This window comes from Callithrix jacchus, chromosome 9 (genome assembly GCF_049354715.1).
Source record: "Callithrix jacchus isolate 240 chromosome 9, calJac240_pri, whole genome shotgun sequence".
Classification (NCBI taxonomy): domain Eukaryota; kingdom Metazoa; phylum Chordata; class Mammalia; order Primates; family Cebidae; genus Callithrix; species Callithrix jacchus.
Window position 1 is genome coordinate 109,188,669 of NC_133510.1, and position 27,504 is coordinate 109,216,172.

Consider the following 27,504-nt stretch of genomic DNA (forward strand, 5'->3'; position numbering starts at 1 on the left):
TGGCAAGGTTGTTAGTTGGCATGTAGTGGGCCCTGAAAATGCAGTGATGAAAAAGAAAGATGTAATCCTTGACTCCAGGGAGTCTAATGGTGAGAAAGCCCTTGAACAATTAATTACAGTTGTGATACGTGGAAGGGGAAGTCAAGGGTCTTAACAGAGCCTCTGACAAGGTACCTAATCTAGTTGAGCCTTCTTTATTAGTTAGGGTCGCTAGCTTCTATAACATGTAAACCCTAAATTCTCAGTGGTTTATCCAATAAAGTTTGTTTCTTACTCATGTTACAGTCCAATTCAGGGGTTCTTGATCAGGCAGTTCTCCACATGTCATCCAGGGACCCAACCTCCTTTTGTGCCTGGCCCCACCCTTGCTCAGGTCCTGAGAGTCCTCTCCATTCAGCTGGTGAATGGGAAAGAGACCATGGGGAAGACATGCAATATGTAGCCACCTCAGCCCAGAAGTAACACATTCCCTTTGACCATGACTAGTCACATGATGCCACCTAGATTGAAAGGGGAGCTGAGAAAGCTAGTTACTACCTGGAAACACTTTTCGCAGCCACAGATCTGCACTGTGGGGAGGGAGCATCTGCTGGAGCTTCCCTGAGGAAGTGAGTGCAAATTATGTGAGGATCTCATCTGGCCACGTAGACAATAACTTACTTGTGATCCAAGAGGAAAGAAGAGTCTGCAACACGTTTTGCCATTGAAACAGACTTTTCTTCTTTTTTGTGTGTAGTGGCCACGTTGAGATTCGAGTTTTATGGTATTGTTTTGGAAAGTTAGGCGAAAGACCAGTCTGCCTGTAGTGAGTAATTTACTTTGTGACCTTGGGCAGGTTGATAGACTCTCAAAGTGACACATTCTTGTCTGTCAGGTGGGTGTTAGGTATCCTTAGAGTTGTGCTTGGCTCTGGCAGATTGTGATTCCTCAGTTATGGGATCCTTGCCTCTTAATTGTCTTATTACCTTAGTGAGATCTCAGATCTGTGGTGTTGATCGTGGTCATTTGTTGAGCACCTACTGGGTACCGCTGCCCCCTGCACTTTATGATCATTATCTCATTTACTGTTTAGAGCATCCCTCCAAGGTTTAGGTTGTCCTCTTTCATGGATGAGGAGACTGGGGCTCAGAGAGACTCATTAACTGTGTACACGCACAAATCTGACCAGTTGCAAAGCTGGGTTTGAGCACGGGGCTGCCTAACTCTAAAAGGAAATATTTTCCTCAGTGCCTTACTGCATTGTCCTTTCTTTTTTTAATTTTTCTTATTCCCTAAGGAATAGAAGCCATATGCCCTGTGTCCAGGCTATTTAAAATTTCAGGGGTTTTCAAATGAAAATTCCTTCTTGAATTTTTCTTATATCATTAAGATCGTTTATGCTTCAAGTAAATACTCTTGAGATCTGTGGAAGAACACATTTGCAATACACACGTGACCTTCTATGAAATATCACCCTACCAAATAGCAGCTGGAACTTCAAAACCATTTTTAGGTTGTTTATTGTTTTCAGCCTGGAACATAGATCATTGTTAATGGATTTCAGCTTAACTTCTTAACCATCTCTCTATTTTAATTCTAAAATTTGTAGACAAATATTCCATGTCCTGGACCTCATGAAAATGGACATGGCCAATTTTACAATTATGAGTCTTAGACCACACCTTCAACGCCAGTTGGTGGAATATGAGAGAAACAAGTTCCAGGAAATTCTGGAAGAAACTCCAAGTAAGTATAATATAAAGTGTATTTATATTGAAATTCGGTTAAAATGTGATGTTTTAACTTTTGACAATATATATAGTATAAAGAATTTTGGCCTTTCTATTAAACATTTTTTTTTTACCTTCTAAAAGTTGATATCACAAATTTACAGTTGTTTATTCTGTCCAGGAACTGTGCTAAGCACTATTCATTTCTTCATTCAGGATCTATTTATTGAGTGCCTCCTGTGTTTCAGACACCGCTTAAGTACAGTGGATTCTGCAGTGAACAAAATGGAATACAGTTGCAGTCCCCCAGGAGCTTACATTCTAGTAGGCAAGATAACAAACATATTATCAGGTGTATTATTAAGTGCCATGAAGAAAAATAGGATAAAGGTACAGCAATGGGTCAGAAGTGAGGACAGGGTTGTTTTTTAGATGTGATGGACTGGGAAGGTCTCTATAATAAGTAACATTTGAGTAAAGTTTGCAAAGTAGTGAGAAAAGGGCATGTAAAAATGGGGAAAAGAATGCTCTAGCCTGAGGGACTACAAGTACAAAGGCCCTAAAGCAGAAACTTGCTTATGAGTTTGACAAACACAGGGCAGACATTGTGACTGGAGTAGAGTAGGTAAGGGGAGAGTGGTAAGAGATGAGGCTGAGAGATGATAAAGGTAGGTCACATGGAGCTTTGTTGGTAAATGAGAGGAGTTTGGATTTCATTCCACATGTGGCGGAAAGTCATCAGAGAGTTTTAATCAGGGGAGCAATATCTGATTTTCATTTTTGAAGGATACTCTTGTTCCTGACTACAGAATAGATTGTGTGGGGACAAAGAGGGAAACAGAGATACCAATTAGGGTGCATTGCATTTGCTTGGGCATGAAATGATGGTGGCTTGTTCCAGCTGGTAGTGGTGGAAGGAGTGAGAAGAGACCAGATTCTGGATACATTTTGAAGGTGGAGTAATATTTGCTGAAAGTTGGTTGAGGAAGAAAAGGGTGGAGGATGATTCCAAGGTCTTTGGCCTGTACAACTAGGTGAATGGTGTTACAGTTTGAGACTGGGGAGACTAGGGGAAAGAAGGTCGGGAGATGACATGGAATCAAGAGTTCAATTTTGGCAATACGAACTTTGAGATTTCATTTGACGTCATTGTGGAGATGTCAGGCAGGCATTTAGATATGAATGACGAGTTTAGAGGAATAATGGAAACTGTATATACATTTGGGAATCATCAGTATATGTGTGATATATAAAGCCATGGAACTGGGCACTAGTTAACATATAAAATCCTTACCACATTCTAAGTACGAACTAATTTAATCCTTACAACGACTATATGAAGTTATTCCCATTTTATGGGTGCAGAAACTGAGGCATAGTGCAGTTAAGTCACTGGCCTATAGAATACACCTTAAAAGTATAGAAGCTCACCTAGGAGGGCAGCTTGGCTCCACAGTCCATGTTCCTATTCATTATATTGTGCTAAGTGAGACTACGTAGGGGGAGTGAGTGTGGATCTGAAAGAGACTGACATGAGAAACTCCAGCATCTAGAACTTGAAGTTGAGATGAGGAGGAGGATCTAGCAATGGAGATTATGAAGGAGTAGCCAGAGAAGTAGTGTGAGAGTCAGGTGAGGGGGTGTCCTGTAAGATGCATGAAGAAGGTGTTTGGAGAAAGAAGGCATGATTGGATACGACAAGTGTTGCTAAGTGGTCAAGAAAGACGCAGGCCAACTTGACCATTGGATTTGACTGTATGATGATGGTCAGTAACCTTCATGAGAATGGCTTCAGTGGATTTGTGTGCATTAAAACCAGACTGGGTCAGGCACAGTGGCTCAGGTCTGTAATTCTAGCACTTTGGGAGGCCAAGGCAGGTGGATCACCTGAGGTCAGGAGTTCAAGACCAGCCTGGCCAAAATGGTAAAACCCCATCTGTACTAAAATACAAAAATTAGCTGGGCATGATGGTGCATGCCTGTAATCCCAGCTACTCTGGAGGCTGAGACAGAAGAATCACTTGAACTCAGGAGATGGTGGTCTCATTGAGCCAAGATTGCACCACTCCTCTCCTGCCTGAGTGGCTGAGGTGAGACTCTGTCTCAACAACAACAACAACAGTCTGGAAGGGGATCAAGGAAGAATAGGAGTAGAAGAAGTCTTAGCTCATTGAATTACAGTTACCCAGTGAAGTAGCTACTGTTATCCCCTTTATTTTATAGGCAAGGAAACTAAGATGCCAGAGGTTACACAGCTGACAAGAGGCTGGCTAACTGCTCACTGGCAAACTCTTGACACCAGCCTCTGGAGTTTAACCACTCTTTAAGGCTGAGTTAGGTGGTTTCTGCCCAAATAATCAACACAGTGGCCTTATACTAAAAAGACAAAACAGGTGCCACATTTAAAGGGGCCCTGGCAGGCAGGAGCACATCCAGGGGAGAGCATACAGATCATGGAGGCCACATGAGGAACCGTCGAGAAAGCTGGGCATGTTATGCTTGGTAACAAGGAGACTCACGTGGGCCATGCATGGTACCACCCACCCTCCCTGTTGACAGTGTCTCAGAGACTGGTGAAATTCTGTAGGGCAGAATTTCCTCATGGGAGGGAGGAAGCAGACAGCCAGTTTTGATCTTCCTGACAGTTGGAGTTGTTTTGACTTTGGAATGGACCTCTCTATTATGGCAGTAGTCAGTGCTAGCTAACATTTTGTATGAGCACTTACTACATGCTCAGCCCTTACTATACCACTTTATTAGTTCATTCAAGCATGACACCAACCCTATGAGACTGGTACTGTTACCACCCCCTATTTACAATTGAGGAAAGTGTGGTTAAGGTACTTAGCCTAGGTGACTACTAGTAAGTGGTAGAGCCTGGGTAACCCAGTCGTGTTTCTGCCTTGATACTGTGAAACCCTGCCTCTCTTCAAACAAGATATCAACAGTGGGGATATTGCAGAGGGATCTCTCACATCATCTGGAAGATTATTTAGTCATCTGGATAGCCAATTACCCAGTCACATAACTTTTCAGGATCCTTCTACAACAAAAACTAAGACTTCAAGGGCTATGTTGTTTTAGCGTCAAAGGGGAGGGAGTAAAGGGAAGTAGAACCCTACATCAAACCTGGATCTGAAACATGAACTGTGGCAACTGTCCACAGCAGCATTTTCCTGAGACTGAATGGTTGGTTTTGTTTGTGTGCATGGGTATGTAAACACATGTGCAAATGCACCCATGTCTTTAATCAAGATAGCTTGGAATCTTGAGCAAATTCTCTAATAGGGTGAATTATGATTTTGTTCATCTCAAATTATTTGCCTCTTTTATTTTTCTGTTTTTTCTGTTTGTTTTTATGAGAAAGAGTATTGCCCAGGCTGGGGTACAGTGGCATGATCATAACTAACTGTAGCCTCTAATTCTTGGACTCAAAGGATTCTCCTGTCTTGGCTTCCCAAGTAGCTAGGACTATAGTCATGTGCCACCACACCTGGCTAATTTTTAAAACATTTTTGTAGAGATGGGGGTCTCACTGTGTTGTCCAGGCTGGTCTCTAACTCCTGGCTTCTCCCTGCCTTGGCCTCTCAAGTTACTGGGATTTCAGGTATGAACCACTGAACCTGGCTTGCTTCTCTTTTTAAAACCCAGGCTAGTGACCTGTAATCCATTTGCACCTTTTCTATTGACGTGGATATTTTCAGAGATTTAAGAATAGAGCAAACCCAGCTTTGCATATAGGTCATTATTGCTCAGCAAGAGAAATCAAGAGTCCCAGAAGCAGAGTGTATGTCAGCTGTTAATTATGTCCCCAAGTCACTCTGCCAAAAGTTGGTCCCTGTGCCCTAATATCAAAATAAGAGCCTCATAGTATCACACAGAAGGACGAGTGTTAGCTTTCTGTGTACACATAATTATATAAGAATTATTAGAAAATTAATACAGAGAAGTACTCTAGATTTCTGAATTGGTTCCAGGAAAATACCATATTTTGCCTAAGAGGAGATTTTATATAATTGCATATTTTAAATATAGCCAGGAAAACCTTAGGAATGATTGTTTGTACTTAGTAAGCAGCAACAAGATAACCACATTAGATCCAACATGTAAATTATCTGTGAAAAGAATAAGAGATTATCTTTGGGTGGGGGCCATAAGTACTTTTTAAGATACTCAGAAAGAAAGGTTTCATTTAGATAATACCTTATATCTCATCAAATGTTTTAATGAACTTTATTTCATGTTATTCTTTAAAAATTTCTATGGGACATAAATATCTCTTTCAGAATATATGAAACTCTATTGTGATTGCTTTTGGCTGTCACATAAGGCATTCAAGAAATATTTATGGAACATTTTAAAGAAGAGCAAACTTATGCTCAGCAATGACCTCCTTAGACTCAGAGTCATTCAGCTAAATAAACAGTGGAGTCCAGGCATGGTGGCTTACTCCTGTGGTCCCAGCACTTCGGGAGGCCAAGGCAGGCAGATCACAAGGTCAGGACATCGAGACCATCCTAGGCAACACGGTGAAACCCCTTCTTTACTGAAAATACAAAAATTAGCCAGGTGTAGTGGCATGGGCCTGTAGTCCCAGCTACTTAGGAGGCTGAGGCAGGAGAATTGCTTGAACCTGGGAGGCAGAGGCTGCAGTGAGCCGAGATTGCACCAACTGCACTCCAGCCTGGGCTACAGAGCGAGACTCTGTCTCAAAACAAAACAAACAGACAGTTGAGCTAGGACTGGGAACTAGGTCTCCCAAATCCAAGTCCAGATTAAACCAGGCTGCTACTTTTTCAGCCTTCCTTGAACTTTTCAGTTTTGTGTTATATTACCTGAGTTGTATTGCAAGCAACAGAAACCAACTTCAGCTGACTTAGCCAAAGGGTAGTGAGTGGAAGGATGGAGGAAATTCACAGAATCCAAGGAAAAGCCAAAATAACAGAAATCAGAAGAGTGTCATGAATCTGGACAGGAAAAATCAAGGAATAGGAGGGCTCCATTGTCACGATGGTTACTGTGGGCGGCAAACACGGGCCATCCTTGAACACTCTCACCACTTAGATCCCGGGAAGGAGTCTGTGGACACATGACTCCACTTGGCCAGCCCCTGGTCAGGAAGACAGGGCCTCTGAATTGAGACTCACAAAGGAAAACATGGAACCAGAGAAAATGGTTTCTCAGAGAAAACCAGCACCAAAAGAAAGGAAACTGAGACTTTGCTAGGCAGATGTCATGGATAAGGAAACTACATTTTTCGAATGGAAAATGGGGATAGAAGCACCTGTAATGCCATTGCTTGTTCCGGTGTCTGTCTATCCCTCCTATTAGACTAGGAACTTCTTGAGTGCGGGGATTGTGCTTATTCACCTTCAAATCCCCAGTACTTGGTACAATACCTGGGATTGAGTAGGTGCTCAGTAGTTTTCGTTGAATAAACAAATTAGGGGAAAAACTCTTAACCCTGTGCCCAGGAAATGCTGAGGTTGTAGGTGCCTCATGAAGGTGACCTTGCTTTGGAGCCACAAAGTCACCGAGCCAGCATGTGAAGTCTCTGCAGATCCCTTAGAGAAAAGCCAATGTTTCACTCAAACCGCATGCTCCTTCTGCTTCACCAGTCGTACTCAAGTGAGACTAAAAATTAGAATCATTTGCCAAATGTGGGTGAAGGGGAGAAGAAAAGCAAAGCACACTGCCATGTGTGTACCTACGCAACTGTCTTGCATGCTCTGCTCATGTACCCCAAAACCTAAAATCCAATAAAAAATTAAAAAAAAAAAAAAAAAAAGAAAAACATGTCAAAACCTGAAAAAAAAATAAATAAATAAAAGTGCAATTTACATTAAAAAAAAAAAATTAGAATCATGTGGAGTGTTTAAGCTGAGGCCTGAGCCCTGCCTCAGACAGAATAAATCAAAGTCTCCAGGAGCTGTGCTCATGAACATTTTTTTCTCTTTAAAGCTCCCTAGGTGATTCTAAAATCAGCCAGGATTGAGAACCACTATGCCACACTGTTGCTTTTGTTCAGGATAACTAAATGGGCTTTTAAAAGTGTCAGCTGTAAATGATTAAATTTGCAGTATAAATGCTTATTACCACCACATTGTAATTATATTCATGATGATTTCCACTCACTCTCTCTCAGTTGGATGTCTTTTAAATGAAAGACTGCAAGTCTTTTACATCTTTATAAACAGAACTAGCAAACCAAAAACAACATTTGCCAACTGAGGAGAAACAGAGTTGTGAAGTTCTGGGGGTGGTGTTGCTATAGCGGAGCAAACAGAACTACTCATAAATCATCCCTATTCAAGTGCTGGGTCTGAGGAAGAATTTCAATCTGTTTCTCTCTATCTCTCTCTCTCTCTCTCTCTCTCGTCTGCACCTGTGTTCAGGCTGTATTTCTTGGCAATTATAAATTCTACCAAATACATAGTTTTATAAGTACTGGCATATAAAAAGCAATTTGTTTCTAGTGGTTAACCTTAGAGAACTGGGTCTAAAGCAAAATAAAGTGAATTTTGCCCTAAGACAGACAAGGCCCAGCAGAGAGTTACTGCCTCCAAACTTTAAGCCTTCTGGAATAGCCTTATCTTGTCAAATTTCATTTAGTTCATGATGGAAGAGACATTATTCAAAGTCAGAATAACTACGCATGAACAAAGGTAAGGAAACACTATTTGTCATCTTAAGTCAGTGGTTCTTAATGTGGTTCTCTTAGGGGTGATTTTGCCACTGGCCCCCACCCCACAACATTTAGTTGTGTCTGGAGACACTTTTGGTTGTTTCATCCTGACAGGGCGGGGGGTGAGGGGGCTATGGAAGGGCATCCAGTAGGTAGAGCTTAGGGATGTTGCTAAACATTGTATAGTGAACAGGACAGCACCCAGCAATGAACAATTATCCAGCCCAAAATGTCAGTAGTGCTGAGGTTAAGACCCTAAATAAAGGATTAGAATGAATCCATTTCATGATGGCTCAAGGAACCATCTTCATACTCCAGGGAAATTTAGGCTCCAATAAACAAGGAAGTTCGGTGGCCATTGAGCACTTGGGGGATGTTTTGTGTTTGGAATCAGTGTGATTTCAGCTAGTCATGGTTGCTGGTGTGTGCTTTCTTCTTGCCTTCTTTCCATTGTCTGGAGGGGGCTGTTTCCACTTGCAGAAGCGAGCCTTGCAGAGGCACCTTTTGGAGCAACTGCGTGTGAGTTGTTAAATAGAAACTACTAATATCAAGGGAATTCTGCTAATAGTAACTATTAGGCACCTAATAACCTATATTATAGTAATATTTAGGTGCCATATGCTTAAAAATGAAATGACTTCAAGTATAAAACCTCATTTCCAGGGATACATATTTTTAATCCAGAAGAATTGACCTTGATAAACTTGTCTAAAGTGGAAAGACAGTCTAACTGGACATTGACACACAGTCTTTGAGGTCAAATTAAATATGAGACTCAAGTTCAGTGATTTCTTCCCCACTACTTCCCTCTCCCCCTCCCATCTTGACTTCTGGAATAGCACTTTCCGAATACCAGGGATCTTACCGCATGAACTAGATTTTCAGTTTCTTCATGTTTTCTAGATAACATCTCCTTTAAAGCATTGGCTTTTCTTTAAGGGGGATCTGCTGAGATTCTGCTCTCTCGAGCTAGCACACTAACTGGTATTTACAAAAAAAGAAAGAAAGCCAAGAAGCCAAGTTCCCCAAAAAAGCTCATTTTAACCAAGCCACAGCTTAGCCTACTCACTCTTTTTATTCCATGGGTGATCACTTTGTCTGAGGCAACTTCAATAATAAGGCAGCTGTTGTGTATCAGGTGGAGAACCAGGCTGGGCCCTCTAGAAACAATAATCCCCCCCTTTAAAGGTTTTTACAGAGTTAAATGAGTGAATATTAACAATTGCTAATACTTAATGGACATTTCCTTTGTGTCAGAAATGCTTCTAAGTGTTTTGCATGTAATAATTTGTTGACTCTTTACCACAACTGCAGGAAGAATACTATTATCCCCAATTCACAGACCAGGAAACTGAGAAGACATTAGGTAACCCGCCCAAGGCATGCAGCTAATGAGGGGTAAAGGCTAGACTGAAGTTGAGACTGCCTGGATCAGATGCCACACTCCCAACTATTGCAGCAGCCACTTACTGCATGGGGGAGCCTAGCACAAGTTCTTAGTCACATGTTAATTGCTTTGATATTAGGTTGCACTAAGTTGAGATTCATTCATCTGCAATGCAGAGGTTGCACTGCAGAGGTTGCACTGCCTTGAAATTCATTCATCTGCAATGCAAATTTGACTCCTCAGTCAAGCTGCTGCTTCATTCTCCCTCTTGCTTTCTAAACTCCGTTATGGAACAGACTGTTGCTGATCAGTGCCTTTGCACTGCAACTTATGTTTGTGTTCTTGTCAAATCTGTTTGAAGGAATAAATGTAAAAGACTTGTCTGCCTAATTATACTGGCCTCTGACAGATAATTAGTTTTAGAAATGGACACTGTCAGTTGTATGCTGGATGTGGTTGGTACAAATGTGTGGGAGCCATTTGCTATACTTAAAGGAATTTTGTGAGCTAGTAAACACAGCCATTGCTAAAAATTAAGTTATCTAAATTTACAATTAAATATATTTTTAAAAAGGTAAAACTCTGGGAAATCATTAGGCAGTTTCTTATTAAACACATCTACAACCTAGCAATTGCAATACTGAGTCTTTATCTCCAAGAATTGTAAACTTATATTCACATATTCATTCAAATAATCATAATAGCCTTACTTATATAGCCCCAAACTAGAAACAACCAAAATGGCTTTCAACAGGTAAATGGGTGAACTGTGGTATAACCATACAACAGAATACTACTCAGTAATGAAAAGGAATGAACTATTGATACACACAACTTGGATGGATGCTCAGAAAACAAAGCCAATCTCAAGAATCATTTTATTGGTCTGCTCAGGCTGCCATAACAAAATACGACAGACTGGGTGGCTTAAACAATATTAGTGTATTTTTCACTGTTCTCAAGACTGAAAGTCCAAAATGAAGGTGCAAGCTAATTTGGTTACTGATGAGGGCTTTCTTGGCACTTTGGACAGCCACCTTCTTAATTTTCACATGCCTATTTCTCAGTGTGTGCAGATGGAAAGAGAGAGAGGAAGCTCTCTCTCATCTCCTCTTCTAAGGGTACCCACCCTTATGACCTCATCTAACCCTAATTACCTCCCAAAGTCTCCATCTCCAAATGTCATCACAGTGGAACTTAAGACTTCCTCATAGGAATTTGAGTGGCAGGTGGATACAAACAGTCCATAACAGCTACATATTGCATGATTATATTTACATAATGTTCTTGAAGTGACACAGTTATGGTGATTAGTGCTTACCAGAGGCTAGGGTTGAGATGAGAGCGTGTCTACCGGGAGGTAACATGTGGAGATATTTTATGATGATGGAATAGTTCAGTATCCTGATAATTACATGAATCCACATAAGTAATAAAATTTCTTAGAACCATACACACACAAAGAATGCATGTAAAAACTGATAAAAATCAGTATGTAAGTATTGTACCCATGTCAGTTTCCTGATTTTGACAATATACTGGAGTTATTTAAGATGCTGTCATTGGGGGAAGCTGGGTGAAGGGTAGGAACTGTCTGTACTACTTTCACAACTGCTTAGGTCTTTTATTTTGTAATAGTTTAAGCTGTTTCAAAATTTAAAAGTTATTTTTAAATCCCTAAAAAGAATCAACTGTGATACATAGACAATGTGGTTAAACGTCAGAAACACTATGCTAGGTACTTTATGATTCCATTTATGTGAATTTCTTTTTTTTTGAGATGGAGTTTCGCTCTTGTTACCCAGGCTGGAGTGCAATGGCGCAATCTCGGCTCACTGTAACCCCCGCCTCCTGGGTTCACGCAATTCTCCTGCCTCAGCCTCCCGAGTAGCTGGGATTACAGGCATGCGCCACCATGCCCAGCTAATTTTTTGTATTTTTAGTAGAGATGGGGTTTCACCATGTTGACCAGGATGGTCTCGATCTCTTGACCTCGTGATCCACCCGCCTCGGCCTCCCAAAGTGCTGGGATTACAGGCTTGAGCCACCACGCCCGGCCCTATGTGAGTTTCTAGAAGGCAAACTAATTCATGCAGTTAGGAGTTAAAAGTAGTTGAGTGAGGTACACTTCGACTGGAAAGGGAGAGAAGGGAACCTTGTGGGTTAATGGATATGGTCTATGGCTTGTTTTAGGTGGTAGTTGTACAGGTATATAGAGTAGGTAAAACTCACCAAACTGAACACTTAAGAGTTGAACATTTTATTATATGAATTTATTATGTCTGTAAATATAAACATATCTACATGTGTGAAAAAAATAATTATGAAAAAGTAAAGGTAAACAAATACTAAAAACTCATCACTTCCAAATTATCTTACTACTGTCTATAGTCTTGAAATTAAAGAACCTCAAGACTGTACATATAACAGGTATGAAGTACCTGTTGTATCTGGATGATGGATACACTGTGTAGCAGTGTGCTACACTGAGCATCTCTGCTCAACCTCATATCTAGTGACTCTCTCATTTGCTCTTTCAACAAATGAGGAAATCAAAAGCTCAGGAGACAAGTGAGGGCTAGAGATACAGATTTGGGAGCCTTCTGGGGTATGGACAGAAATAGAAACCATAGGAATGACTAAGATGGTCTGGTGAGATGGAAGAGTACCAAATCAATGGAGATCAGGTAGAATGCTTGGATGCATCAACATTAAAAAATAGGCAGAGGAACATCTTCCTGTAATTGAAGGGAGATGCACCTGTCTTCTTATCTTGTCTTCTCAATCCAGGTATGAGATGCAGAAGCACAGCTAGGGGAAACCAGGTCAGAGTGGTGTCAGAGAGGCCAGGAAAATAGTTTCAGAGGGCTGTACTAAGAGATGCCTGTATTACAAAGGTATTTAGAAAATATAGGAAGGACGTGTTTGTTGTATTTGACAACCAGAAGATTGGTGGTAGCCTTAGAAAAGTTATGTGAAGGGTTTATTTCAGAACCTTTCTAGCCTATATTCCATATCTTGGTAGATGACACAGGCATTCATTTAGATGTCCAAGAAATCTGGGAGTCATCCTAGAATACTCCTTTCTAACTCTCCACATGTAACTGGTCACCAAGACCTGTGAGTGATCCCCCTAAATATTTCTCACTTTTCTTCTCTTTACCCCTCACTTCTACTGTTCTTGTCCATTTACTCTCTTGTCTGAACCACCACAACAATTTACACTCTCCACTAGTTCAGTCTTTCTTTTCAAGCAATTTTTCTTGGGCCGAGATCACCCACTGTACTCTGGCCTGGGTGACAGAGCGAGACTCTGTCTCAAAAAAAAAAAAAAAAAAAAAGGCCAGGCACTGTGGCTCACACCCGTAATCCCAACACTTTGGGAGGCAAGGTAGGTGGATCAAGAAGTCAAGAGATTGAAACCATCCCGGTTAACATGGTGAAACCCCATCTCTACTAAAAATACAAAAATTAGCTGGGAGTGGTGGCATGTGCTTGTAGTCTCAGCTACTCGGGAGGCTGAGGCAGGAGAATCGCTTGAACCCAGGAGGCAGAGGTTGCAGCGAGCCAAGATCGCATCACTATGCTCCAGCCTAAGTGATAGAGCGAGACTCCATCTCAAAAAAAAAAAAAAGGAAAAAAGAAAATAATATTTAAAACTCCCCATTCCCCATCACTGATGTTTGTAACCTGGGAACTATGAATCTGGTAAGAGAGAATGACAATTGTTTGTGGACATGTGCACGTGAGCAAGCACATTCATCTTGGGAAAGACATATCTCTAATTAGATGTTAAAAGTGGCCCCAAGACTCAAAAATTTGTAACAGTTATACTGTTTCCTCTTCAGATGCTATAAATCTTTCACCTTTTACCAAAATTGTGTAAAAATTAATGTCTTTATTTATTTTTTTTTTTTTTTTGAGACGGAGTTTCGCTCTTGTTACCCAGGCTGGAGTGCAATGGCGCAATCTCGGCTCACCGCAACCTCCGCCCCCTGGGTTCAGGCAATTCTCCTGCCTCAGCCTCCTGAGTAGCTGGGATTACAGGCACGCGCCACCATGCCCAGCTAATTTTTTGTAATTTTTAGTAGAGACGGGGTTTCACCATGTTGACCAGGATGGTCTCGATCTCTTGACCTCGTGATCCACCCGCCTCGGCCTCCCAAAGTGCTGGGATTACAGGCTTGAGCCACCGCGCCCGGCCAATGTCTTTATTTTAAATACCTTCTCTGCACAAACTCAAGGCTGGCTTCTAAACTACCCATCCAATGCCATCTACTACAACCCTCTTACCCCTAGTTCTTTATGGATCAGCAATACAGATTTATTTGTGGCATCCAGAATGTGGCATCTAGAATGTGCCAGATACTCTCTTTTCTAGAGCACGTACAGAGCTCTTCCTCTTTGATTCTTTCCTGGACAGCTTCTTCTCCCACAATTACTAGTATTAATTGTACTCTAATTGTTAGTTTACAGGTCTGTCTTTCCATCTGGACTATAAACTCCTTGCAGGGCATGGCTGTGACTTTTCATTCATGCCCAGCACCCAACACAGCATCTGTTAAGTGAATACACCAGTGAAGGGATCAATCAGCCGTAGAACAAATATGTGGCCTTTTCTCTCTTAGGTGCTCTTGATCAGACTACAGAATGGATAAAAGAATCTGTAAATGAAGAATTATTTTCTCTTTCTGAGAGTGCTTTAACTCCTGGGGCCGAAAATACCTCCAAGCCAAGCCTGAGCCCTACTTTGGTGCTAAATAATAGTTACTTGAAACTGTTACAGTGGGATTATCAGAAAAAAGAATTACCAGAGGTGAGTGACTTTGTTTTCCCCCAAAATTTCCCAGCAGTTTAATTCTTACTAACTTTGAATCATCTGGTCTGTGTTTCCTGTGGTGTAATGATTTTACAAAAATCAGGTAAAAATGGGAATTTGGAAATGACATTGCTTATTTTTTATTTTCATGATATTGAGCTACCCTTTCTATTTTTATTTTTTAAATAAACATGTCAGACACTCATGACAGATGGAGCACGTCTTCAGGAACTGACAGAAAAGCTGAATCAATTGAAAGTTATTGCCTGCCTGTCTCTAATTACCAACAACATGGTGGGTGCTGTTATAGGAGGCCTGCCTGAGTTTGCAAACAGGTTAAAAAGGATTTCAGCTGTTCTCCTTGAAGGCATGAACAAAGAGTAAGTTCCAAATGTTTGCATCTGCTCCCTCTTGTATTAAGGCTCTGCATGCGTCTCAGAGAACAAGAATAACATTGGACATCTGGATGTGAAATTAAGGACTGTGCTTTAGAGAAGCTTGTCTTACACCTTCTTCTTCTAGAATTTCCTTTAATATCTCTGAAGGCTTAGATGTCCTCTCATAGGAAGGGAGAGGTGTTTTCCATGACAAGTGCCAGGGCGAGTATAGTATTTCCACTTACAATGAATGTGTACAACAGCTTTTGTTTGACAGTGCTTTGGAAAAAACAAACAAAACACAGAATCCACCAAGCCCGGTGTTTAGAACTGTGCTATCAAAGAGGGCATTCCAGGTGTAGTTGTTTTGACTTCATCATTGTTCTGCAATGAAACATTTACTGACTTCACAAATCCACCTTGCTGCAAAGTCTTAAGAAGCATTGACAATTCTGCCTTTCAGAGATGTGACACAAGTCCAGTGAAGATTTCAGTTTTTGCTAAATTTATCTCCAGTATTACACCTTCATGAATGCTGGAATCCCATTTAGGTTTTGTATTTACATCATTCCATATGAATTCCTATCCAAGTCAGAAAATTCTTAGTCTTGGTGAATGGCCACATGGTTTCATGGGTCTCATATGGGTCAGCTTCTCCTATGGGTTCCTCTTTCAGGTGTCTTCAGAGACATATCCTCTTTATTCCTGTAATTGAAGGGAGATGCACCTGTCTTCTCATCCTCCCACCTATTATTCAGGGAGCGCATAAATGACTTGATCAAATCCTAGACTATTAAGAGCCAAAAGGAGTCCAAGAAGTGCCAACTACTTGGGGACTACAACTACTCCAAAAGGAGCCCGAGAAGTGCCAACTTCTCGGCCAGGCACGGTGGCTCACGCCTGTAATCTCAGCACTTTGGGAGGCCGAGGTGGGCAGATCACTTGAGGTTGGGAGTTTGAGACCAGCCTGACCAACATGGAGAAACCCTGTCTCTATTAAAAAAAAAAAAAAAAAAAAGAATCCAACTGAAGCTTAGAGACAGAATAGAATTTGCCTTGGGCTACACAGCTAGAAAAGGGCAGACCAAGGACTGAGCCCTGATCCGACCTTTCTCTGGATTCTGATGCTCACCTGCTGGGGTCATTCCAGGACCCAAGACCTATAATGAAAGGAAACCTCTGATTTTGCAGTTGGTCCTACCATTTTCCTGCACGGGTAATCATTAATTTCCAGATACTTTTATTTATTAAGCCCTTAGAGAACACCCAGTGCTGCTTAAATGTTACCATAAGTGTACAGAAGTGGTTACTAAGAAGACAGGCTTTTGGGTCAGACAGACCAGGGTTTAAATCCCAGCTCTGCTATTGACTTATTATGAACACTTGAATACATTCTCAAATTACTATGAGCCTGACTTCCTCACTTGTAAAAGGGAATAATAACTGTATTAATATCTACCTTGGAGTTGTGAGAATTTAAAATGATTCATGTACAGGTGTCTGGCACATAACATGTACTCAATAAATACTAGCTATTAATAACTAGGCATTAAATCATCCTCTGTATAATTTTATCTGGTTGTTTTATTGTTTTAATTTTTTCCCATGTTAGGAAATAAATACAGTCAATTCTCAATTATCCTCATTTTGGACAGGGCAATAGCATTCATAGTATACAAAAGGGATAATACTAAATAGTAGGCCAAGATGTCATTTATATTTTGGTTTGATGATGCATTTTGAAAACTAGAAAGAGTTTTTCCCTTCTCATTGTGAATAGAAGGTATGGCTTATGCTAAAACAACTTTTTTTTAAGAGCTGAAAGATTATTCATTTATTGATAGATTTTTAATTTTTTTCCCTTTTTCAACTTTTATTTTAGGTTCAGGGGCACATGTACAGGTTTTTTACATGGATAAATTGTGGATCGCTGGGGTTTGGTGTACCAGTGATTTCACCACCCAGGTAGTGAGCATAGCTCGTTTTAACCCTCCTCCTCCCCCACACCTCCACCTTTAAGTGTAGGCCCTGGTATCTGTTGTTCCCCTTTATGTCCATGTTTACTCAGTGTCTGGCTCCCACTCATAAGCAAGAACATGTGGTATTTTGTTTTCTGTTTCTGAATTAATTCACTTAGGATAATGGTTTCCATCTTTACCCATGTTGCTGAAAAGAACATGATCTTATTCTTTTTATGGCTATATAGTATTCCATGATGTATATATACCATATTTTCTTTATCCAGTCCACCATTGATGGGCATCTAGGTTGATTCCATGTCTTTGCTGTTGTGAATAGTGTTGCAATGAACTAAGAGTACATGTGTCTTTTTGATGGAGCGATTTCTATTTCTTTGGGAATAAACCTAGTAATGGGATTGCCGAGTCGAATGGTAGTTTTGTTTTAAGTTCTTTTAGAAATCTCCAAACTGCGTTCCACAGTGGCTGAACTAGTTTACATTCCCACCAGCAGTGTGTAAGTGTTCTCCTTCCTCTGCAACCTTGCCAGAATCTGTTGTTTTCTGACTTTTTAATCATAGCTATTCAGGCTGGGCACAGTGGTTCACCCCTGTAATGCTAGCATTCTGGGAAGCCAAGTCGGGCAGATCACTTGAGGTCAGGAGTTTAAGACTAGCCTGCCCAAGATGGCGAAACCCTGTTTCTACAAAAAATACAAAAAAGAAAAAAATTAGCCGGTCATGGTGGTGCATGCCTGTAGTCCCAGCTATTCGGGAAGGTGAGGCAGGAAAATTGCTTGAACCTGGGAGGTGGAGGTTCCGGTGAGTCAAGAGTGTGCCACAGTATTCCAGCCTGGGTGATGGAGTGAGACTCCATCTCAAAAAAATAATAATAATAACCATTCAGACTGGTATGAGATGATATCTTACTGTGGTTTTGATTTGCATTTCTCTAATTTCTCTAATGATTAGTGATGTTGAGCATTTTTTCAGATGCTTTTTGGCTATATGTATGTCTTATTTTGAGAAGTATCTGTTCATGTCCTTTTTTTTAATGAGGTAGTTTTTTGCTTGTTGAGTGTTTAAGTTCCTTATAGATTCTAGATATTAGACCTTTGTCAAATGCATAGTTTGCAAATATTTTCTCCCATTCTGTAGGCTGTTTACATTGTGATGGTTTCTTTTGCTATGAATAAGCTCTTCAGTTTAATTAGGTCCCACTGGTCTGTTTTTGTTTTTGTTGCATTTGCTTTTGGACAATTCATCGTGAAATCTTTCCCAAGGCCTATGTCCATAATAGTATTTCCTGGATCTTCCTTTAGGGTTTTTAAATGTCTTATAGTTAAGTCTTGTATTGATCTTTGTATATGGTGAAAGGAAGGGGTCCAGTATCAATTTTCTGCATATGGCTAGCCAGCTTCTTATTTTAGCCTAAGAACTCACTGATTAAAAGCAAGAAAAAGCTAGAGCACTAGCTTGTAGTGGATAAAAAGTCAGAAGATAAAATTCTTAACACTATCAGTCTATCCTTGAGTTTGCGGAACTCCAAAGTCAGGTCCAGTGTGGGCTTTTAACAAATTCCAATCAATGCAGAACACTAATAACTTATTTCTTATTGCTGTTAATGATGATAAACATAATAACCCATTTTTCTCTTTGTCGTCTTCTTCTATGTGCCCGACCATCTGCTAAGAGCTAATTATTAGTCACATAGCAATTTCAGTGGTAGAGCCAGGATTTGAACCCAGCTCCACATGACACCATAGCCTATTTCCAACTCACTGTGTTACACTGCTTCCTATCATTGAGCCCTTCTCACATCCTTTAATTCCCATTTTGGAGTTATCTTAAGGACCCTTTCTGGATAGTGAAATAGAATTTTCAATCATCATTCCCTAATAGTGTGGACCCAATAAATGCCTTTTTTTTTTTTTGAGATGGAGTCTCACTCTCTCGCCCAGGCTGGAGTTTCAGTGGCACAATCTCCGCTCACTACAACCTCTGCCTCCCAGGTTCAAGAGATTCTCCTGCCTCAGCCTCCTGAGTAGCTGGGATTACAGGCGTGCACCACCACACCCAGCTAATTTTTCTATTTTTAGTAGAGATGGGATTTCACTATGTTGGTCAGGCTGATCTCCCACTCCTGACCTCAGGTGATCTGCCCGCCTCGGCCTCCCAAAGTTCTGGAATATTACAGGTGTGAGCCACTGTGCCCAGCCTCAACAAAAGCCTTTTCTGATGACCTGTTTTTCCTTAGCTACTAAATAACTCAGTCTTTAATTACCTTTACAACTTTATGGATTCTATATATTGAAGATTATTCATTAGTTACTTGAATAATGAGAAGGAGCTTATTATCTTTGGTCATGATCAGCGAAGAGTTTTAGGTATTTGACCTCTGAATATCTTCATTTGTTGTTTTTGATTGGTGTTGTAGATTTACTGCTCAAGCATAGACAAATGAATTGAGTCTACTTCCTTTATCAAGTACATTTTTTAAAAATGTGTGAATGAATGCATTCAGACCAACGGGTTTATTTTACGAAGTAAGTTGGCGTTTTCTGTCCCTTTCTGATAGCCCTGCAATATAAAATGGGCTTGCAGGTGCATTTTCAGAGACCACACTTTTCTGCTTATGCTTTTCTATTTAATTACTGCTACACAATTTAATGATTTTAAGCATTTAAAAATCTGCTACATATGAAGGTTGGTGGTTGGGAGGAGTAACTATTTTATAAGTTCATTCTAATAGAGGCTATTATTGTTTAAGAAAAAATTGGTAGACAGCTAAAACAAGTCAGTATATTTAAAAATAAACTGATGAACAAAAACTTTCCATGGTGGAATTTCATTTTATGTTTCACAGGACCTTTAACTTGAAGGAAGTCCTGAATTCTATTGGTGTTCAGACTTGTGTTGAGATTAACAAGACCCTGATGGAAAGAGGTTTACCCACTTTAAATGCTGAGATTCAAGCTAATCTCATAGGTCAATTTTCAAACATTGAAGAGGAGGACAATCCTATCTGGTCCTTGATTGGTGAGTCCTCATGTTTTTATTGATTTCTGCTTCAATTCCAATTTGCTTTAACTTGCTGATCTTGACTGATCTTAAGTCAGTAAAAATTTGGTCTTAAACACATTACCCACTTTTGGAGGATAAATATTGAAAATATAAAGAAAGAAATATTGATATTTCCAAAGGTCTGGGACTCATTGCTGCTTCTGTGTGTCGTGGGGTAGGGGGGATGTTTCAAGGCCTGCTATCTTATCTATTCAGCCAGTAGATTTTATGAAGAGAATAACAGAGTGCAGGAGTAATGTTAAAATTGTAGATCAGTGCAGTAATTCAAACCAGCTGGCCGTATGTTAACAGATGGTAGATATCAGTTCTGCTGTGAGCAACTCTCTGGAACCTGGTCAGGCTTAAAGAGACAAAGACTAAAAAGCCTGTGGATCTGGGTGACATAGTGGGTAGGCTTTTTTTGTAACGGTTGGCCAGGAAATTGACTATCTCAAAGTCAAGCTGTGTTGGTGAGTTGGGATAATAGATAATGTATCAGTTAGGACTTTGTCAGTTACCTGTGACAAGAATCTAAACTTCTAAACTAGCTTAAACAAAATGAGCGTATATTTTCTCATCTAATTGAAAAGACCAGGGATAAGGCTGTCTGCTGGTACAGCGTAATGAGAGTTGCAGCTGTCACTGGTGCTAGTTTTCCTGCCTCCAAGTCTCAACACTGCCTTCTTCTAGGCCAGCTGCCTTCAGAGGCAGACTTTTCTCGTGACAGCAATATGGCTTTAGCTCCAGCCCACAACTTTCCATATTTAAGTCAAGTGAAAAACAGGGAATCTGCCTCCCTGTTAGCTCAAACAGTGACCCCCCATCATTGAGTCTCAGTGGCTCCAGTTAGCCTGACTGTGGTTCATGTCCCATTCTTGAATTAGTCATGGTGGCCTGAGGGGGAAAAAGTTAACCCTGAGACAGTATTTACCTCCTGGAGCCAGGGAAGAGAACAGGGAGGAGATGGTTACCCCCAAACAAAATCAGAGTATGGAGGCCCTAGGAAGGGGAGAGGCTGCTGTGTGGTACAAAGCAGTTGTCTGCTACAGAGGTTGAAGGATGAAAACCAAAAGTAGAAGAGTGTAGAATTAGAATGCACTAACCTTCTAGGACTGATCTGCAAGTTTTCAAAATTTACTTCCCTAAGAATACAAATACATTTTATTATTTGTTTGGGGCTTTCAAACAGTGTTTTTTATCCTTATCCCTGGAGACATGGAATTCTGGGGATCCAGGCCATACAGGCAACTTTAGTGGCTCAAGTCTTCCGCTTTGCCCCCAGAAAAGGATAGTGTTGGTGTGTACAACATTGTGGGCTGCTGGAGAGGCCACTCCTAAGAGGAGACAGCTGATAACAATAACAAACAGAGCATGACCACTGCCGCCTGTGTCTAAGCCCCTGTCTATATACCTTCACATGCTGGCATGCATGTCATCCCCAGCTGAACAGGTCAAACCTGAGAGATTGTGTTCTAGGAGGCAGAGGGATAGAATGGGGACTGAGACTCTATGTAGCAGTCTCTGCAACATACTACCATATCCCCAGTAGTATGCGGGTCTCATGAGGACGGGGTGCATATTTATTCACTGCTATATTCTTGTGCAATCCTGCACCCACACATAATATTTAATAAATATGGGCCAGGAGTGGTGGCTCATAATCCCAGCAATTTGGGAGGCCAAGGCGGGTGGATCACCTGAGGTTGGGAGTTCAAGACCAGCCTGACCAATATGGAGAAACCCTGTCTCTGCTAAAAATAAAAAATTAGCCGGGCTTGGTGGTACATGCCTGTAATCCCAGCTACTTGGGAGGCTGAAGTAGGATAATCGCTTGAACCTGGGAGGTGGAGGCTGTGGTGAGCTGAGATCTCACCATTGCACTCCAGCCTGGGCAACAAGAGCCAAACTCTGTCTCAAAAAAAAAAAAAATTAATAAACATTTGTGAAATGGGTGAATGCATAGGAGGCTTGGAGAGGTTAAATAACTCTCACTCAAAGTCCCATAATGAGCTGAGGGCAGAGTAGGGATTCTTCCCCCGCCTGTCTGACTACAGAGCTCATGTTCTTAACTGCTCTGACTGGCACTTCACTGAAAGCTGGAGCCCTGCTGCTTGCTGGCAGAGTGACCAGAGTGTCAGAGTGTACTCTGTGCCTTTCCTTTGGATAAGGGCAATGCTTGCAGTGTCAGAAGGAAGAGGGAAGCTGAGGGCCAGGAGATGCCTCTTAAAATCTGGTAAAGCAACTTTTGTCCACCCAGCTTTCCCCAGTCCAACTTTCCTGTCCTTTTGCAAATGGAAAGCATTTTTCATCTCATTCAAAGTACTGTTGCCCTAGCAACTTAAATGACTCACTTGAGTGTCCCTCCTTTGACTTTGGAAGCCAAGGACACGCCTTTGGCAGGGACTCCTTTTGGCTGCTCTTAACTGGAAAAACACTCTTGTCACTTTAGCCTTTGCCTAAAAACGGACTCATCTGCAGAAGAGGCAGAAGAGACAGAACCACTTGTTAGCATAATAACAATTTTGAAAGAGTTTCATTCTTTAAATCTTCTTATGGGAAAGTGTTTGAATCATATCTGTGATGATATAGACCTGAGCCTCTGAGGGTCAGGGAACTAGTCTAAAGGAAAAGTAGTACCCAGTTAACTCTAAATGTATGCCTGCAGAGGAGTTAGAATAAATCAAACAGAGAGATTCCTGGAACATGAGAAGGGCCTGATCAGTGTTGGCCATGGTTTTCCTCTGCTCAGGGTACCCATAGTCTGCTTTCTTTTATTCTCAGTTGATGCACTATTTATTTACTGAGAGGATTACAATCCCCAATTCCCATTACAGTTCTTAACCTTTTGAAAAAATATTAGAAAGAGATTTTTCTTTCAAATACATGCTAAGTAAAAATTATGGATTACCTGCTATGTAAATTATTTGCATGCCTACTGCCATCTACACTTTTAACAAGTAATTTCAATTCCACAGGTGATACAGAATAATTTCCCCTTGGAAAAATTACAGACAAAGGCCAGGCATGGTGGCTTATGCCTGTCATCCGAGCACTTTGGGAGGCTGAAGCAGGAGGACAGCTTGAGGCCAGGAGTTAGAGATGATCCTGGGTAACAGATGGAGACCCTGTCTATTAAAAAAAAAATTACAGAAAAGGCTTAAGTCACCTTTGTTTGCTTTCTTCAGTCCCCATTTTCCCCTGGCTGCCACAGTTTTCAGTTTGTTATTTATCTCTATAGACTCTTTCTAGTCCATTCTCACTTAAGTTTAGTCAGCATTAACAATGTGTCTGTCACAGGGCAGCCCAAGAATATAAAGATAAAAAAGATATAACCCTCACTCTCAGCGAGTCCACTATCCAAGAAGGGAAAGAGACACTTTCTCAACTGGCAATAATATGGCATGGTAGTCTGGTAACAGATGCTAAGGAAAGTCACAGAAAGGAGGTAACTTTCAGCATGACGTTGAAGGATGCCTCTGACTCTGGGCAGAGTTGAGTTGAGATGGAAGCACATTCTAGTAAAAGGAAAGAATTCTAAGACATGGACATTGGAAACTAAGTTCTAGGTCAGACCTAGCTGGAATGTATGATTTTTGTGAGCATTCTTTAGCAATAAGAATTCAATAGTATCCTAGTTGTCCATATTTAATGCAGTGTGTTTTCCTTAGTAAACCTTCTTATTGGTGAGGTTTCTGTTCCCAAAGCCAAAGAAAGCCCTCGGAGCAGCATGAGCTGTAGCAGGTCTTTTCTGTCTAGTATTATTCATAGTTGTCCCATGCTATTGTAGCCTCGTATCAAACTCAGATACATTGAAGCAATGAAGCAGGAAAGGTGGTATGCTAGTTGGGGTGGCCCTTCCTCAGTGTCTCCTGATTCTTAGCCATGTGTAAATTGACCTGTAATTTTAGTGTTAATTAATTACTTATGTTTGAGATGGGGTCTCCCTCCGTTGTCCAGGCTGGAGTGCAGTGACATGATCACAGCTCACTGCAGCCTCAAATTTACGAGCTCTGGCAGTCCTCTCAACTCAGCCTCCTAAGTAGCTGGGACTACAGGCACACACCACCATGCCTGGCTAATCTTTAAGTTTTTTTTTTTTATTTTTGTAGAGATGAAGTCTCACTATATTGCCCAGGCTGGTCTTGAACTCCTGGACTCAATTGATCCTCTCACCTTGGCCTCCCAAAGTGTTGGGACTACAGGTGTGAGCCACACTGTTCCTGGCGCCATGCAATTTATTGTTCAACCAGGGTACTTTTGAATGTCTCTTTTAAAAATTATGCCAGAACAACAGGTGTAAATTTCAACTGTCCTGGGGAAAGCTAGATATGTGGTCCCCCTTGCCATGTGGTAATTTGGGTCCCCAAGGTTGCCACATCTCTAGATTTTTCAAGACAAACGAGTAATACGGATTTCTATGTGAAAGCTTCTAATTTGAAATGGCTTCTATTAAAAAAAGACACTGCATGGGCCAGACTGGCAATGCCAGTTTACAATGGCCATGTGTGAAGTGACCTGTAATTTATTTAGTTTTAATTCATTATGTTATACTGGACGGAGCATAGAAAGTCAACACCAAGACAAAGATATGCCAAATTGCAGGGTTTATTGCCGGCGACCACGGAGGACTCATGTCTCTCCAACCCGTGGCAGAGAAAGAAGGGTGACAAGACCTTTTTATACCCGTAAAACCACCTTGGGAGTGGGGGTGAGGAGTGGGGATGGGGATGAAAGGCTTCAGACATTTCGAGGGCTAGTGGATTCTTTAAATCACCTTCTGGGCCAAGATAAGGGTGAGGGGGGCTCCGGACATTCCAAGGGCCAGGGGACTTTTGTCATTCCGATTGTTACTTAAGTGGTTTACAGAAGTCAAGATAAACATTAGTTTATACATTATCTGGGTAGGGGTACAGATCTCAGTTACTTATTACAGGTTGCAGGAGCCAGGATGGAGTTATCTTGGGCTGCTTATTCTGGTTATTACCGGTAAGCAAAGGCTAGCAACTCTGGCAGTTACCGATAAGAGAAGGTAAGCAGCTTTACCTCTTCTCATTCTGCAGAGTAAACTAGCAGACTTATTTACAGAAGCCAAGGTTAGCCGTCATTGTGAGGAGAATGGGGTAACTTATTTTCGGAAAACAGCTTTTGTCTTTTATGAAATGGCGTTGCTCAGGTTCCAGCTACAGCACATGTTTGACGTCTCTCTGTTGCCCAGGCTTAAGTCACCTTTATTTGCCTTCTTCAGTCCCCATTTTGTAAACTCACTAAACTTTAGTGATTAGTGAATTACAGTCATGAACATTTAGGATTGACTTTTATAAAAGATTCCCCCCAACAAGGGCTCTGCATTTTTTATCAGTCAGCTATTGCTGCATAACAAAATACCACAAAATTCTTGAGCTTAAAAAGAAAATAAGCATTTATTATTACTCACTAGTCTGTGAGTTGGCCAGGTGGCTCTTTTGTTCTTGCTGAACTCACTAATGTATTTGTAGGTCAGTAGTGGTTCAGGATGGAAGCTTTGCTGATCCTGGCTAGACTCTTTCAGATATTTGAATGTTGGTTGGCTATAGGCCAGTCTAGGATGGCCTCAGATGAAACAGCTGGGGTTACCTCTTCTTGTTCTCTCATCCTCCAGCAAGCCCAGGCTTATTCTCATGGCGGTGGTAGGTAGAAAGTGGACATGAACCACGCCTCTTGAGGCTAAGGCATGAAACTGGTGCTCTGGCATTTCCACCGCATTCTGTATTGGCCAAAGTAAGTCACAGTGTCAGCCCAGATAAAAAGGATGGGGAGGGAGGGCATGGTGGCTCACCCTTGTAATCCCAGCACTTTGGGAGGCCGAGGTGGGTGGATCACCTAAGGTCAGGAGTTTGAGACCAGCCTGGACAACATGGTGAAACCCCTTCTCTACTAAAAATACAAAAAATTAGCCAGGCATTGGGGTGGGCACCTGTAATCCCAGCTATTTGGGAGGTTGAGGCAGAAGAATCTCCTGAACCCAGGAGGTGGAGGTTGCAGTGGGCTGGGATAGCGCCATTGCACTCCAGCCTAGGTAACAAGAGTGAAACTCAGTCTCAGAAAAAAAAAAAGGATGGGGAAACACACTCCAGCCTTTGATAGGAGGAGCTGCAAAGCTACCTTGGAAAGGGGATGGGTGCAGGGAGGGGTAAAGAATTGGAAACACTGCAGTCAATCTACTACAATTATTGTTCCTGTTTTTAAAATTTATGTGCTTTAATAATGGACAGATAACGATATCTTTTTTCTCCTCAGATAAACGAATTAAGCTTTACATGAAAAGCCTACTTTGTCTTCCAAGCCCTCAAAAATGCATGCCTCCTATGCCAGGAGGCCTAGCTGTCATTCAGCAGGAGCTAGAAGCCCTGGGCTCTCAATATGCAAACATTGTGAATCTCAACAAACAAGTCTATGGACCATTTTATGCAAATATACTTCGAAAACTACTCTTCAGTGAGGAATCCAAGGGGAAGGCAGATGCTTCACCTCCTAATAACTAAAGAAGAACTGACATTGGATGAGAGATTGGAAATCCAGCACTTTTGTATCCAGTCCACTTCCATTAATGGCATTATAGATCCAGCACACTCTCAGTACTGTGGTGCAGTATTAGCCCAAATCTGTGTAATGGGTAATATTAGCATTACAGAAGACACACATCACATAGACTCTATGTGTGCATCGTTTTCAAGTTTAAAACAGACATAATGAACAGAAAACAATTTATAATTAATTATATTACCTATATAATACTTTTAAATGTTTTCTTAACCACTTATATTTGGCGTATGACATTCAACCCATAAGGAGTTGTTTTCTCACTTGTCATTATCAAACCTAATGATTTTTAATTTTGGTACAACTCCTTAAAAGGTTGAAGTTTGTGAGAATAACCAAGGGAATTGATGTTATAAATGATGTGAAGTAACATAATTGTATTTGAAATGAACAGTTACATTTTATTAATCTGTTAATAGAAACTTACATAGTAAGTCCTCAGATTCCACAAATGTACCAAACCACATTTTATAATACCATTGGTTAGTATTTATTTAGAATGTAAATGTATTAAGTACATTTTTATGCTATATACAAACTTTAGATAAAAACTTCCTTGTTTAGTGAAAATAGAAACAGCTGCCTTCTAAAATTATTCTAGAGTTTTGTTTCTTCTTACAATTTAGCCTGCTCTCCAAGAAAGACAATTTTTGCACAAATCTCTTAGTGAATGTTCTTGCATTTCTCAGGCCATTGATAAGGTTTATATATAAGAGTTTAATATTTTTATGTGAGGCAGGACTTGTTTGAATTGGTTTACTTGTAAGAAGAAAGGAAGTCAATGATAAAATGAGATCCCATTCTCTATGAAGTTTGTATCAAAAAAAGAAACAGTTAAACTTCGGATTTCTTACCTATATAACCTAACTAGCAGATGTCTTTTGTGCTGATGAAAGCTTTACCATGTTATGACCAAGATGCTCTTGAA

General features: G+C 40.9%; 1 protein-coding gene across 5 annotated transcripts in view; it reads left to right on the forward strand.

Annotated features, from left to right (window-relative positions):
• TCP11L2 (t-complex 11 like 2) overlaps positions 1-27,407 on the forward strand; it is a 50,608-nt gene extending 23,201 nt beyond the window's left edge. For 3 of the 5 annotated variants that reach the window (XM_035257464.3, XM_078337177.1, XM_002752938.6), the window contains exons 6-10: positions 1,589-1,725; positions 14,410-14,597; positions 14,799-14,980; positions 19,801-19,973; positions 26,274-27,407. In XM_035257464.3, coding sequence (XP_035113355.1) covers positions 1,589-1,725; positions 14,410-14,597; positions 14,799-14,980; positions 19,801-19,973; positions 26,274-26,518 — 925 coding nt within the window. In that variant the 3' untranslated portion in view covers positions 26,519-27,407. Of the gene's footprint in view, positions 1-1,588; positions 1,726-9,708; positions 10,175-14,409; positions 14,598-14,798; positions 14,981-19,800; positions 19,974-22,972; positions 23,104-26,273 lie in introns of those variants that run through there. The other 2 variants (XM_078337178.1, XM_009004536.4) reach the window with 2 other exon arrangements.
• Positions 27,408-27,504: the final 97 nt, after the last annotated feature.